We start from the raw sequence: 14,211 nt of genomic DNA on the forward strand, positions 1-14,211 counted from the left end.
ATGTGATTTTAAGCATTTTGACATTTGCTCACCATTAGATTTGGTGCAGAATGCAGGGAAAATTCAACCATGCAACATCACCAAGATACGCATGATGCACCAGAGTGGGAAAAATGATCTTAACCAATTATCTTAGTTTCACAGTCTAAAACAGAAGAAAGCTTTAAACATTTGGCGGAAAAACCACCTGCAAACGAGAAATGAACTTTTTGAACCTTGATTCACAAGCATATTCAGTGTCATCATGAGACCTTCTGTGATTTCAGGCATATTTTAGATCAAAGCAGGGCGCATCACGATTTGTTCACTGTGACGCTACTGTCTTTGTTAGCCACATCACAGTCCACAGTCTAAATGATTGTGCCTTGAAAGGTCAGCAGCAAACTGGGTGCATACATTGCAGCACACATTGCACAAGTCTTCATAAGACAACTTCACAAAGCATCCTATTTTCCATCACTTTATGTGCCTCTCATGTTTTTGTATTGTGCATTCTGTCCAGGTGAAAGTGGGATCCTTTGGAAGAGAGTCTGCCACGTCACCACTGACTGTTACCACTGAAAATGTTACTTCAGCAACCACAACTCAAGTAACAAAGGTTACTGTACTGTACTGGCAATTTGTGGGACATGAGGACTGGCCTAGTCTTAAAAGAACTTTACTATCCAGATTATGTGCAGTTCAAGAGGCCTGTTATTATTCAGAAATTTTGGAAGTTTTATGATCAAATTCATCAATTCCAAAACTACATTTTCAATGATATTATACCTCAGATTTATTGGTTTTGAGAATTGTCTCCATTTACAGCAGTCGAAATGCAGTTTTTCAAAATCAAAACGAATCATGAGATAATTATAGTGCCCATCATATTACATTTATTGAAAATTAATAACAAGTATAAACCTTTATCACATTATACTGAGTGCTCTTTACAAGCCTGAACACTAGTGCAGATTCACAGTTTTATCCACTTTTGTGCTATGAATGACTTTATTGTTCATTGTACAATTTCAGACCGTGAAAGGTGGCTACTCAGAAACCAGGATTGAAAAAAGGATAATAATCACAGGCGATGACGATGTGGACCAACATCAGGTAAAGTTCTCTTGCGTACAAAGCAGTATGCCCATTCACATCCTGTTTTCAGAACGATAAAGCCTGCTGCTTCTTTATTTACCCCCCGTGTTAAGGAGATAATGTGTGCTATTGCTCCAAATGATCTGCATAAAATATTGCCTCTCACCAGGCCCTCGCCATGGCAATACAGGAAGCCAAGCAGCAGCACCCTGATATGCTGGTGACAAAGGCAGTGGTTGTCAGGGAAACAGATTCTTCATCAGAGGACAAGCACAGGACATCTGAGGTGAGTAAATGGTGATTTGCATGTACAGTATAACAGCATAAAGCCAAAAAAGGACTATTTATACCATTAGAGCAGGATGTCAAATTTCATGCTGCGTATAGTACTGTAAACTAAATAATTTAGTGTTCAAAATGCTCCACTCCAGTGGACTCTAGCGGCTGGGGACTGTAAGGGCTGAGATGTTTGTGGCTTCATGCCACTTGGTGGGTCGGTGACTGTAAATTGCCTGTGTGAGCGAGTGAATGAATGAGCCCCCAGGAAGCCAATGTGTCAACCACTGTTGCAGAAGAATCAAAGCACTCTGGGACAAAACCCATAAATTCCATCAGCAAATATTTGGACACCGCAATGCAATTATACATTCTGGCTCCGCAATGTAATTATGCATTCTGCCAGTTGATTTATTTGTTTCTGTAACTTATTGCTATGATTTGGCTAACACTGTTGCGTTCAATATGTAATATTCCTCACAATATAGCACTGCATTTACTGGTCTATGCAACTCTGGAACCACAGGATGTTGCCCCATGTCTTTTAGCATAAACGCTCAAGCCCCTAAATGTTTTTTTTTTCCCCTCCACAGTCTTGATCACTGGTGTTGGCTCAGGGGAAAAGGGACAGAGACATTAGCCAGAGTCCTGCCAATGCGCCGCCACCGCGAGAGGATTCCCTGAGCTAGAACACAAAGCAGCACCATACATGCAACCCAGAGAGACCCAGCGTCCCGCAAGACTCACCTTTCACTTTTGGCAGTGCAGCCACAGTCTGTGGAAGAAAAAGAGACAGCGAGAGACTGCCTCGGAACTTCCCTTCCCCTATCAACCTGGTTCCTCCTTGTCCCTGCTCTCCGTTTGGCCTGTGCCCCCCAAAATCTCATGAAGTGTAGTCTTTTTTTTTCTAGTCTGCTAACAAGTTTGCCCATGATGTCTAGAGATGTGTTTTGGTTGAATTGCACTACGTTTTGCTGTTCTAGCAGATTATTTGTGTGGTAACTCAAAACCACTAAAACCACTAGTGCTTTACCCTAGTTCCATGTAAAACCACCAGAACAGCATCCCTGGAGATTTTAGCCTTACTTTTGCTGGCTTTAGTTAGACGACCAGATGTTTGAGGTAACAACAGGTTACAGTACCACGCCCGACCTCTAAATTCCCTTAAAAAGGTCCTCACACATAGATTATCGTCTCTTTTGCTTTCATGCATGAAGCATGGGAAATGAGTCTTTTGAGAAGGTGGTGAGGCCTAGGTACCGAAGCTGCAGTGACAGCTTTTTATGCTCATTCGTCACCAGTGTGACTCTTATACTCAACCGCTATCTTTTTTTAGCTTTGTAAGGATTTTAAACTATTAGACGATCCGGTGTAAAGTCAAGTCTGTGCTTGTAAATGCCAAACAAGACCCTGCAGTATGTTGTCCGTTTAGACTGTCATAGTCATGTGCATGATTGAAAATTCAAGAGGGGCCGGCAGAAGCGACCATCCGCTCTGAGTCAGTTCAGGAGAACATATCAAAAGGGACCATGGACAAGTGGGAACTTTCACCTCTGTGGACTTATCTACATCTTGGCACATGCTTCAGCAAAAAAGAAAAAAAAGTGGACATTTAAATTTTGCTTAGATTTAGAAACCCTGATTCCTTTTCACAATGTCTACCACCATGCAGTTAATCTTCCATTACGTTGCAATTAGCCAGATGACTATAGGAGCCTAAAAACAAAAAGTGGAATTTAATATAAACATTTTATCTACTAATATTATAATGTGAGGATATGCTTTTATTTTCTATTTGAACCGTTTTTTTAAGTTATGGTGTGTGTGAATTTCATATTTGTATTTATAAGAATGGTGAATGTGAGCCCCGGGCGCTTCTTTTATCCATTTTTTTGACAACAGAAAACTGGGATTCAGCTTCACCTCCTTCCCATGGACAGATGGACGTGTATGAAACATAGCAGAGCTCACTTCCCCTGGATGATCAACATGACCTGACCCCAGAGTTTGTATCATGAAACATAGATGCTGGAACATACTGCTTGATATATTTACACACTATGCATTTGATCCCTGTGTAAAAAAAAAGTCGAATTAGATGTAGAAAATGAACGAATCGGACAGGAATGCCTCTCGCAATGCCTTCATTTGGGATACTGTGATTCATACTTACTCGTGCAATAACTCTCTCTATTGTAGCCATGTCACTAGCTGTAAAGCAGTAATTTGTTTCACTTGAAGTTTAAAACTGTGAATGCCCAACTCTATAAATATATACAGTATATACATAAATATATATACATTTCACCAAAAGCATTTAAAAATTGGTCAATTATTTTGTTGCCTGCATTAGTTGCAGCTATGGCTGTTCTACCGACCTCCGCAAGCAAAGGGAAGGCTCTTTTTTCATTTACTGTAACCCAACCCTTTAATTTTTCCATTTCATGTTTTGTTTTTAAATGAATTTTGAGGGCTTGTTAGAGGTGGACTCGTTTTTTAGATATGGACACTCGGGAGTCACACTGCTGGTCATCTCTTTGAATCCCTTTCGGTGTGTATGATTATTTAGGCTCACTTTATTTTGTCAAATGTTTACCCGCTTCAAACTTGGGGAAAAAAGTTTGCCATCTGTAACTTTAAATGGTGTGTTGAAGGGAGGAATGGCAATAGAACCGGAGTGCAATAGGCTCTAGAGGACAGGCTCTACATGCAAGGACTGTTACAATGTCCCTGTAACTGCTGTCATTACTACTGGGTGCCTTACAGCTTGAGCCAGTGCCAGTGTCGGCAATTAAGTTGTAGAAAAAAAATGGAAGACCTTGTGACAGTAAGTGCGAATTGTCTTCGGTGGCAGGCCTGTGACCTCCCACCAACCCAAGGTTGCCAATCTCCGGTGCATTCAGTAAAACGGCACAGATGCATCTGACAAGAACGGAGGCAGCTTATGCTCAGCGCATGGCGTGAATTTTATTAAGTCTCCTCCCTTCGACTCACCCTGAATCTGCTTTACACCGCACCCCCTCCTAGTGCTTGATGGTGTGTTTTTTGCTGTATTTGCATTTAGCCTAAATGGAATACATGCATACATTAATAAATGTCCCAGTATAATATTCTTGCTTGATAACGTATCTGTTGCTCATTTCATTTGTTCTCTAAAATGATGACCATGCAACTGCCAGGTTTGGTGTGATATATCTGTACAGTGAAGCACACATTCACATTCATCTGCAGCGGGGGAATGGAAAAAGCCTGGAGGAAACCATGCTGCAATCAGCACTGTGACTCGAAGGATGGCCTGACTTCTCTGTGGAAAAAAAAACTGAATGTCCTGTGCTGAAGTGTCCAAAAATGATGCAGTGGTAGGGACACATCCTTCAAAAGGTGCCAGAGAGTGTCCTGTCAAAGTTAAACCTCTGATTAGAAATGCGAGACTGAGTGTTTTGTCATTGTGATACACAGCTTAGCACATCACATGGTGTACACAATGAAATGTTCTCTCTGTATTTAACCCATCACCACTGCTCCCATTAGTTATAGAAGCAAATGTTTTTCTTTTTTTATGGCTCATTCATGTCTTAGAATTTTGTTACTGTACCTTTCTCTGCTTTACTTTGGCCCTTCGTTCATGATGAAATCTCTGATATAAGTGTTGCTCACAGGAACAGCTGGCTGTGGTTTTATGTTGCCATCTAGTGGTCTACAGCTGTTTTAACAGCGGTCCTAATAGGGTAGTGATCAGAGGACAGATTTCTGAAAAGGGGTAAAGCAGCGACTAAGGTATCAATCAAAAATGGGGGAAAATAAGCCTGACAAACTGATCAGTTTGATCAGCTCTTGTTGCTAATAAAGAAAAACAGTGGCAAAAGAAATGAAAAGATTTTTCTGTCAGTTTCATCATAATGCACGTCAAACAGCATTATAATCAAGCAGAGTACTTTGAGTTCAGCCTGAGCAATAATGAAAAGTGTTGTTACCCATTGCCTTTGACTCATTCATTTATTTGGCGTAATAGTGATAAATAAGATAAAGGCAAGATCAACTAGCCAATAGCGTGTTGACAAGATCATTACATTATAATAACATAATATTGTTGCAATGTTGGCCTGGCTTGACATCATCTGTTATTTTGCAGATCCAATATCCCATATTCATGTCCCGATTGAGTCGCCACCCTGTGCCCGGTGTCCTTGGTTGGCTCCGACAGACTTGACCCTACATAGGAATTAGTGATTGGAAAGTGTGTGAGGGTACGAGTGAGAGTGAGCCTTTTGTGACAATCTCTATCTGGTTGGTTGGGGGTCTTCTTCCCTTCCACACCTCCGTCCAGCTTGTCATCTCCGGCTCTGATGCAGGCCAGTCTTAGATTACGGTGTCTGGGATACATGGGAAATAGAATGGGATCACCATTGGGGGTTTTGGACCTGGACGTGGTTCAGGTTTATTTACGTTTATCCCACAGTTGATCTGCCTCATATGTCCATCTCCCTCTCCTCTTCTTCCCACAATTCCAGAGTTCCTGTGCATCACATGAGTCACACATTATTCAGACCATTACAATATCCCACAGCTACACAATTGTACTGACAACTCTGAAATATTTACTCCTGAACAGCATGTGTAAAATCTGCTTTTGCACCTCAAACACTTTCCATTTCCACAGAAATCCAACATTACAGGAATGCAAATGAATGCTTGGGTAGTCAATGATATTGTGGAAAATGTAAAAAAACAGTAACAAGATAAAGGACATTTTTTAATACACACAAATATTCTTTACATGGATAAATTTCAACAGTTTAAATCATATTCTGTATGTTTTCTAACTGTGCTACTGGTCATAAATAAATTATTTAAACACCAACACCAGAGATATTTTGAGCCAGTGCTGTCTAACATAGGAAGAGCTTTGCTCTCCTGCAGTACCTTGCATCTGCCTGCAGAGAGAAGCATTATGCTTTCATAACCCCGTTCCCAAGCTAGCGTACTCGTCTCAAACAAAGAGCTTTACAAATAATTCAGAAATATTCATCATAAATCATAAATTCTTTACTTTTTCTCAACAACTTTGCTGATTTAAATTTTTTTGGTCAGCTTTTGTCTAAGAGGCTATAGAATGAAGTTCATTGAAAAAATAAGCACCTTTTTTTCCATTAAGATGCAGCCATTGTTTCATGTTTAATAGTCTGCTCAAGCCACAGGGTGCGTTAATGAATTTACATGCATGATATGGCATATTGGCTTTCCAGATAAGGCTTCAAAAAATAACTCAAAGATCTACCTGTGTGATTCACACTCAACATTGTTATCAAATGTTACGCCAAGGTCTCTCAAGTCAGACATCTGATGTTTAAATTTCACCCCCTGACAAAATGAGAAGAAAAGTGTAAAAGTAAAGTCAGCATCTCATGGTCGTCCACGTCAGGACAATGCTGCCAGCCTTGACGTTTCTGCTGAAGGTGCTTATTTCCATTGTCCTCAGTCCCTGGATGTGTTGGGATTGGCAAACAGACCTCTGACCTCACCAGCCTATACAGAACTTAAAGGCTGACCCTCAGTTTGATTGCTGCTTTCTGATCTACCCTTTCTGTGCCATTTATTAATGTTTAAAAAATTCTCGAAAAAGGGCGATTTAGCAATTGTGTGGTATAGGTATTTTACAACTCATACTTCATACTTATTGCCCAGAACAAACACACAAGCAGATCATAGCAAACAACACAATAAGACCAAGGTTCCAGTTGGAAAAGAGCCAGAGGCCCTTACTAGACTAGACATTAAAATTCTGCTCACAATGAAATAACATCGATCAAGCTGTACCATACGCTGCAGGGATGAGTGCTGCTTACTTTCACTGACGTGGGATCATTAGCTCTGTATTTTGGATAGCCCCCCATGTTTGGGACTTCACATGGCTTTAGGGAGAATTCATTCCTCTCCACTAATTCCACGTTCAGCACTCTACATTTTCAAAAAGGAGAGCCGACACATCAATTAATTCATAATGCCACAATTGCAAGTTATCTAAAAAATAGATAATATAATGTTAACTCATCTAATGCTCTTTCAGTATGAAAGTACCTGGTTGTGCACACGTTTCAAACATTTAAACATTTGGTCTGGAAAAAAACAATGTGCATGTAGTTTCCTGGGGTTGTCTTAATGCTTCAAAGCCTTGAATTTCAATCTCGTCCTCGTCATGTACTGCAGCAAACTCAATTTCCGAGATTTCAAAATCAATTATTTACTGTGTCAGGCAAATGACCAGTCTTTATGATCTTGTCTGTTTTAAATCAAATCAGTAGCAGCAACAGGAATTGTGCTTCAGTTTAGAACTCCAAAGACAGATTTTAAGGTCCAAATTCAAAATAAATTATTGTCTTATATTATTGAGATCTTCAATCCAGAACTCATCTGTAAAATCTGTAATGACACTAAATTAAGTTCTGGTTCTGATTCATAATGCTATTTGTACTTGTAAAAGGCATGTATATTCACAAAAGCAAGTCAAGCACATCAAGACCTACATGAACTCAGACTGAAAGGCCCCTATTAAGCTGTCACTTCATATTGAAGCACTGAAAATGTGTAACATTTACTTATTATTTCATAAAAAAGCGGTTTTCAATCAGTACAGGCAGGCAGGAGCACATGAACACAAGTTTGGTTGTAATTTCAACCATTAAACATCCAATTGGGTTGTGTTTGCAGAATACACTCAAGACACAGACATTTGCTTCAAAGCTCAGGCATTTAATAAATTGTTTCTGAGGGACCTGAGTGCAGCGTCGTTTTTTTCTATAGTGTACGACAGTTAATACCTTCAGCTGCTGTATGTTTGGATGCGGTATTGACGACGGAGGACAGTCAGTAATAAACAATATTCAAATTAAGAATAAATTGACCTTTTGTGTGAACTGTGAACTATGCTACTGGTGCTTAATCCCAGTAATTATATTGGTACTTGGAAAGCAAAATATTTTCTGAGGTGGTACTCATTGTGAAAAGTTAGAGTGTCACTGTCCTATATCATCTCTGTCTTTACACCATAACTCTTATATAAATATTGTCTGGGAATAAACAGTATCCCTAAAATAAATAGTGTTCCAGACTGCCACAGAGACCCTTGTCACATTTTATTTATCACTCCAGTTTTATCCGGGGAATTTTGAAGATGATGAGTTCCCCCGCTTCTGTGAGGAATACGTCTTAGATAGATATCAAAGAGGCTGATGGGCCATTTAGTAACAATACACTCATGTCAACAGTTACTTTTTTTAGCGACATATCCTTGGCAATTGAAAAAATTATGGATTTTTTTTTCACTTATTAATAAGTCATTTACACTCTCCATCATTCCCATATTTAGATAATATTTATAAGTCTGTACGTGGTTAAGTGGTTAATGAGCCATGTGTTTTAGACAGAGAGATGGATAGAAAGACAGATATATACTGAACCTGCATTTTAATCACATCTCAGGGTAGAGAAGTTACAGTGAGAGCCCTCATGCGCTCTCTGCGACTGATAAGGTCATCATTCCCTGTGTACAGTAGATTGATACAAAAAGATGCCATTTCAAAGAAGAATGCCTTTGTTCCCATTGATTTTTGCATTCATTTTACAGATTGATTGCCCCCAAACCAGCAGTTAACTATAAATCATTCTTTTATTTTCATATGGATTTCACATATAAAATTAAACCAAATGCGAGTGCAGTGCAGAGAGTGGATGATGATGTAGTAAGGTGGTATTTTAAACTTTTTAAAAGAAGCATTTTTCACAAACACAGATCAGTCATAACATTATGAACACCAAAACGGGGACGTGAATAACACTGACTGGCTTGATACAGCAGAACCTGGCATGGTCGGGATATGTTGTGAGTGAACCTTTTTATGGTTTGGATGAATGAAAAAGGGACAAGCAAGATGTTTTAAGCAGCACTGACATGGACCAAATTGTGATGGCTGGATCAGTGCATCTCCAAAACTGCAGCTCTTATCTGATGTTCCTAGTCTGCATTGGTCAGGATCTAAAAAGTTACCCAAGGACAACCAGTGAAATGATCGTAAACAGCCAGGGCTAAAGACTCAATTTTCAGTGATGTATGTGGGAAGCGAAGGCCATAACAATGATAATGTCAATAGTGTGTTAAATTTATATTAAGAAAGAACATTTTCATATTTTATTGGTTTATAAAAGTTCAGAATTATAAAGAGGATACATTTTGGAGATTCGAGGTCAACAAAAATGTCAAGATGCAGTGAGTCATGGGGCACTTTTGTTATACATGTAAAACACACTATCACTTACATAATATCAATAAACTGGTGACTTGTCATCTTAACAGTTGAGTAAAGTTGTGCAGTGATCTGTAAAGCTGGAACCATAAAACAATGGATGTCTGTGACATTCTATGATTCAGTCAGGAAAGTTTATCTGCAGTGGATCCTCTATTTGAGGATTCTAATAATAGTAGGCTAATTCATTATTTTGACATGTCTGTATTTCACTCCATGGTCCTCAACCTTTTTAATTTAATTAATGCCCTGATGTTAGCCCTGCCCTGGCAAAACTGGAGAATAATTGATTACACAATTTCTTATTTATTATAGTTTTAGTAATTGATCTGTCAATCAAATTGACATAAAAATATAAAACAAAGTATAACAAGCATAATCTTAACAGACTATAAAGGAATGATTAGAGTTAAAAGTGGCAAATAAATGTCATCCAATCAAAGCATTTACCTCAAAATATCTAATAACGGATAACATTGGCTCATGTTTTCTCTGTATGCAAATACAACAATCTGTGTGGGACTATTAATTGTTGTTGTAATGGTAGATTTATGCTTTCATCGTATATACTGTATATCGCAAACAGGGACATATTGGCTACAAGGACTGCTGCTTAACATTTATTAGACACCACGTTTCAAACTATTATGCAAATTATAATTTTCTACGTTTTTCATAAGCAGTCAGTGCATATGACAGCCAGCCTAAGTTTCAAGTGAACAACTATTAGAGTATAATATAAATTATAATAAACAACTAATACTACTAGAGTTTCAAAACACTTCAATCCAAATCTAAAGTGTTATAACTAAAAAACATCATATCACAGGACCCCCTTATTTAATAGCAGCTTCACATTCTTGAATCCATAGAACTTTTTTGGAGAGCTTCTGCTTGAATTTCTTCAGAAATTCAGAATAGTCTCCCAGACCTGCTGTTTGGATGTGAACTGCCTCACAGCCTCATAGATCTTTTTGCTCGAGGATGCTCCGAAGGTTCTCAATAGGAGGTCAGGGGAGGATGGGGGCCACACCACGAGTTTCTTTCCTTTCTGTGCCCGTAGCAGCCAATGATGCAGTGTTATGTCCTTTGGGCCGTAGTGCTCGGTTTCGTGTGTGTGCTTCCCTTTTCGGCTGCTGGAGGGGTGGAGCATTGGTATTGCCTGCGCCGCTCACTAATCAACCCGCCAGAGGGACGTTTTTAAGGACTGCTTCGGTACTCGTCTGGGACGTTTCGAGGCAGAGACGGACAGAGAGGAGTTGGTGTTGTGGTTGATGTGAAGCTAGAGAAACCCAATGGTCGGTGTGGTGTTGGTGTTAGTCCCTTTTCCCTGCCAACTGTATATATATCTCCTCTTGCGTGTGTGTGTGTGTGTGTGTGTGTGTGTTCTCTCCCGTTCGTGTTGTGTACAGCACTACAGGATTTAGTTGACTGATGTAAGCACATTGTAAATAAATGCACACTGTTTCACTTCAGGATTATGTGTGTGTGTTTGTGTGTTCCTGCCTCACTTATCCCTCTCGTTCGGGGCCCACGTTTCCCTATTCCCTACATGCAGCACGAAACTCCACACACCATCAGAGACGCTGAAGAGGCAGTCCAGCCCTCTCCCCATGATTCAAGCCCAAAACATAACTCTGCCACCTCATTGCTGACATCACAGCCTTGTTTGGCAGGGGACGTTCTAGCCTGTTTGGGTGCCCTTACTCCCCACCATGTGCGGAACCCCTCCAAAAAAATGTATAGACTGCGCGTGTGTTTGCTGACCGCTCATTTACTGCACAAGCTCCGCCAGACCTGACCCAACCCGAGTTCAACTAAAATGACAGATAGCCTGAGCCTGAACCCAAGATTTAAAGCTCTACTTCACATGCCTGTTCGCCTTGTAATGGTATTTTAGCAGCTGCTCTCTCCAATGTATTTTGCTGGCAGAAACCTTCCTCATTGTGTGATCTGAATCAGCCACAAACCTCTTAAAAGTAAGATGATCATGCATACGTTTCTGTGAAATATTTAAGGTTTTCTAAAGTTTGGCAGCAGAGGTCAGTTTTCTTTCCAATAGTGCTTGAACATGATGTGGAACGTCTGTCTTAAGTAGTTCTTCCTTTAATTTGGCTCTCCTGGCAAACTAATTATCACAGAGATCCAGGAATAATTTCCGTGATCTAAAGGGCCCAGATTTAAACGCATTTTACGTATGGCATGCTTAGTTCATAATCTGTTTAATATTTGTAGTCTTGGTCATGTAGATGAAGTCTTCTGGGTCTTTGTGAGTCACTTGACATTGTCATGTGCCTGTTTAATGCATCTTAATGTCCTCTGCAGTTGTAGACTAATAAGGATTAAACCATGCTGATCCGTGCACTTTTTGGAAGTGGTGTGTATTTGTCTGATCTTGTTTAATCAAATATTGTTAAACTGTTGGATCCTTTTTTTGCCACTTAGTGTTTAGCAGCCTTTTATGTTGCTTTTAGGCACATGAATGCAAAAAGACCACGTTGAAAGTGTTCGCTAGGCATTGTGCTGCGTGACAGAAAGGTAAATAACACATCTCTGAATGACAGTTTCTTTTTTGTCACGAGGAACAGCATAAGGCTACAGTGACTCAGTCTTTACATTATGTGCATGGCACCCAGACACTCACAAACTGGCAGCCGCACAAAAGAACACTCGTCATGTCCCTGCTGAGAATACCAAGAAGGCAGAGAATGCCAAAATTAAGTCAAGCAATAAGAGATACCTGGATATATGGGGTATACGATGAAACCCAGACAAAAATAACGTTTAATCCTTCGGTTCACATTTCAATCTAGAAAAAAAAATGTCATTAATTTGCAAATGAGATGCAAGTGTCTAGATTTTATTAGCTGTGGACATTTATACAACACAATTGGTGTTTCTTCATTATCTTGACAGTGGAAAATAACCCTTCCTTCCTAATAAGAAACCGGGTGACCTGTCTCTCTAAATACCTTTGTTATTGAATTTCAATCCCCCTGACTTATCAGAGCGAGATGCTCACTCTTTTTAATTCATTGTTTGCTGAATACCATTAGGGACGTGTTTTGGTGACAAACGAATGTCACGTGTGCAATGTATCACTTACACGTTGTTCCAACATTCTGCATACAGGCAGCTGTGATGACTGCCACCCCACCATGAATATGTTGCACATTCTAATAAGCGGAGAGAAAGAGTAAACCATTATGAATTATAGATCCAAGGACAACAATCTTGTAAAAGTTTATGGAGATGAGGTAGTGGTGGGATGTAGTAGTGAATGCTTACCTAGTGATCTCTCTGGTTAAGCCAGTCTGCTAAATGAAAAAATACATCGTGATCAGCCATTCAAGTTTACAAGTGGTTTAAATGTCCCCTATTATGAAAATTTCCCTTTGTGAGATTATTTAACCTTAATACGAGTTCCCCAAGCCTGTCTATGGTCCTGCAGTGGCCAGAAATGGCGATATGTAGAAAGAGTGCTTTGGCCATTCTGCTTTGCTGTTCAGAGAGCGGCAGCTCAGACGGTCGGATCTGGAATTTGATCCCTTATGTCATCATAAGGGGAAAGGTTACCTCCCCTTTCTCATGCTTTGTTCGGCCAGAGAATTTCCCACCGCTCCCCAATAAAAGTAACTCCACCGACCGTCATGACTTCAAAACGTGCAAAACATTGCAGTATCGTGGTGACTGGATGTAAAAATGAGCACAAATCAATTTTTTTGTTCCATCGAGCGGGACTGTAGAACCAGTGGGTAGATTTGTTTCGGGAAAAACACTGACACGACTTCCTGTCTGCGCCAAACATTGTGGCTGGTGAATGGTGTGGATGAGGTCAGTTCTGCGAATGCCCGCTCAACTTCTATTGGCTGCTCTCCTCCTCGTCCCGCCTCTCTCCTCCTCACTTGCATTTTAAGCTACACACACCAAAATGGCGCATCCTGGGGAAATTGTGTGACTGCATAAAAGTGGCTGTAACCCTGCACCACAGCTGAATTTCTGAAAGAGACTTCAGATGCAGTATTAGGCGACCACTAAGACCGACATACAAGCAAGGGTACCTTAAAATAATTTGATGTTTACGGTCTAGCCGAACAGCCAGTAATTAAATTCAGTTCAGTCAATGACTACAAACACACAGTATTAACATATGCAGAGTGTAAAATGTTTTATTTTTTTTAATTGTTTGAATCACAATGAATTTGTGAGGACGTTGTGTGTGCAGAGATTGCATGCTCTCCCTGTGCTGCCACATTTCGCATGTGTGAGTGTGTGAGTGAATGGTATGTGTGTGTGCCCCTCGGCGGGCTGCACCTGCGACAGTCGCAACTCTGGGTTAACGGTACTGAGCAGTTATGAGTGAGTGAGTGATTGATTAATTAATGAGCTGTCATAGTTGGTGTACAGCTTCCTTGTAGATTGAGCTGAAGCACTGACCAAGGTGCTGAAAACAGTCAACCACAAAACAAGCCTCAGGCAACGCAGTGTGCATTTCAGCATGCAGCTTTGCAATGTATATAAGAGCACCCGACACACGGACTATCCCCCGGAGTACCAT

The 14,211-nt window shown here is 40.2% G+C and overlaps 1 protein-coding gene across 8 annotated transcripts in view; it reads left to right on the plus strand.

Moving 5' to 3' along the window:
* Positions 1-4,474, plus strand: part of LOC114800397 (band 4.1-like protein 1) — a 60,864-nt gene extending 56,390 nt beyond the window's left edge. For all 8 annotated transcript variants that reach the window (XM_028997718.1, XM_028997717.1, XM_028997720.1 and 5 more), the window contains 4 exons: positions 503-598; positions 1,015-1,095; positions 1,247-1,363; positions 1,947-4,474. In XM_028997718.1, the coding sequence (XP_028853551.1) occupies positions 503-598; positions 1,015-1,095; positions 1,247-1,363; positions 1,947-1,952 (300 nt within the window). In that variant the 3' untranslated portion in view covers positions 1,953-4,474. The remainder of the gene's footprint in view (positions 1-502; positions 599-1,014; positions 1,096-1,246; positions 1,364-1,946) is intronic.
* Positions 4,475-14,211: the final 9,737 nt, after the last annotated feature.

Source organism: Denticeps clupeoides, chromosome 12 (assembly GCF_900700375.1).
Source record: "Denticeps clupeoides chromosome 12, fDenClu1.1, whole genome shotgun sequence".
NCBI classification, from domain to species: domain Eukaryota; kingdom Metazoa; phylum Chordata; class Actinopteri; order Clupeiformes; family Denticipitidae; genus Denticeps; species Denticeps clupeoides.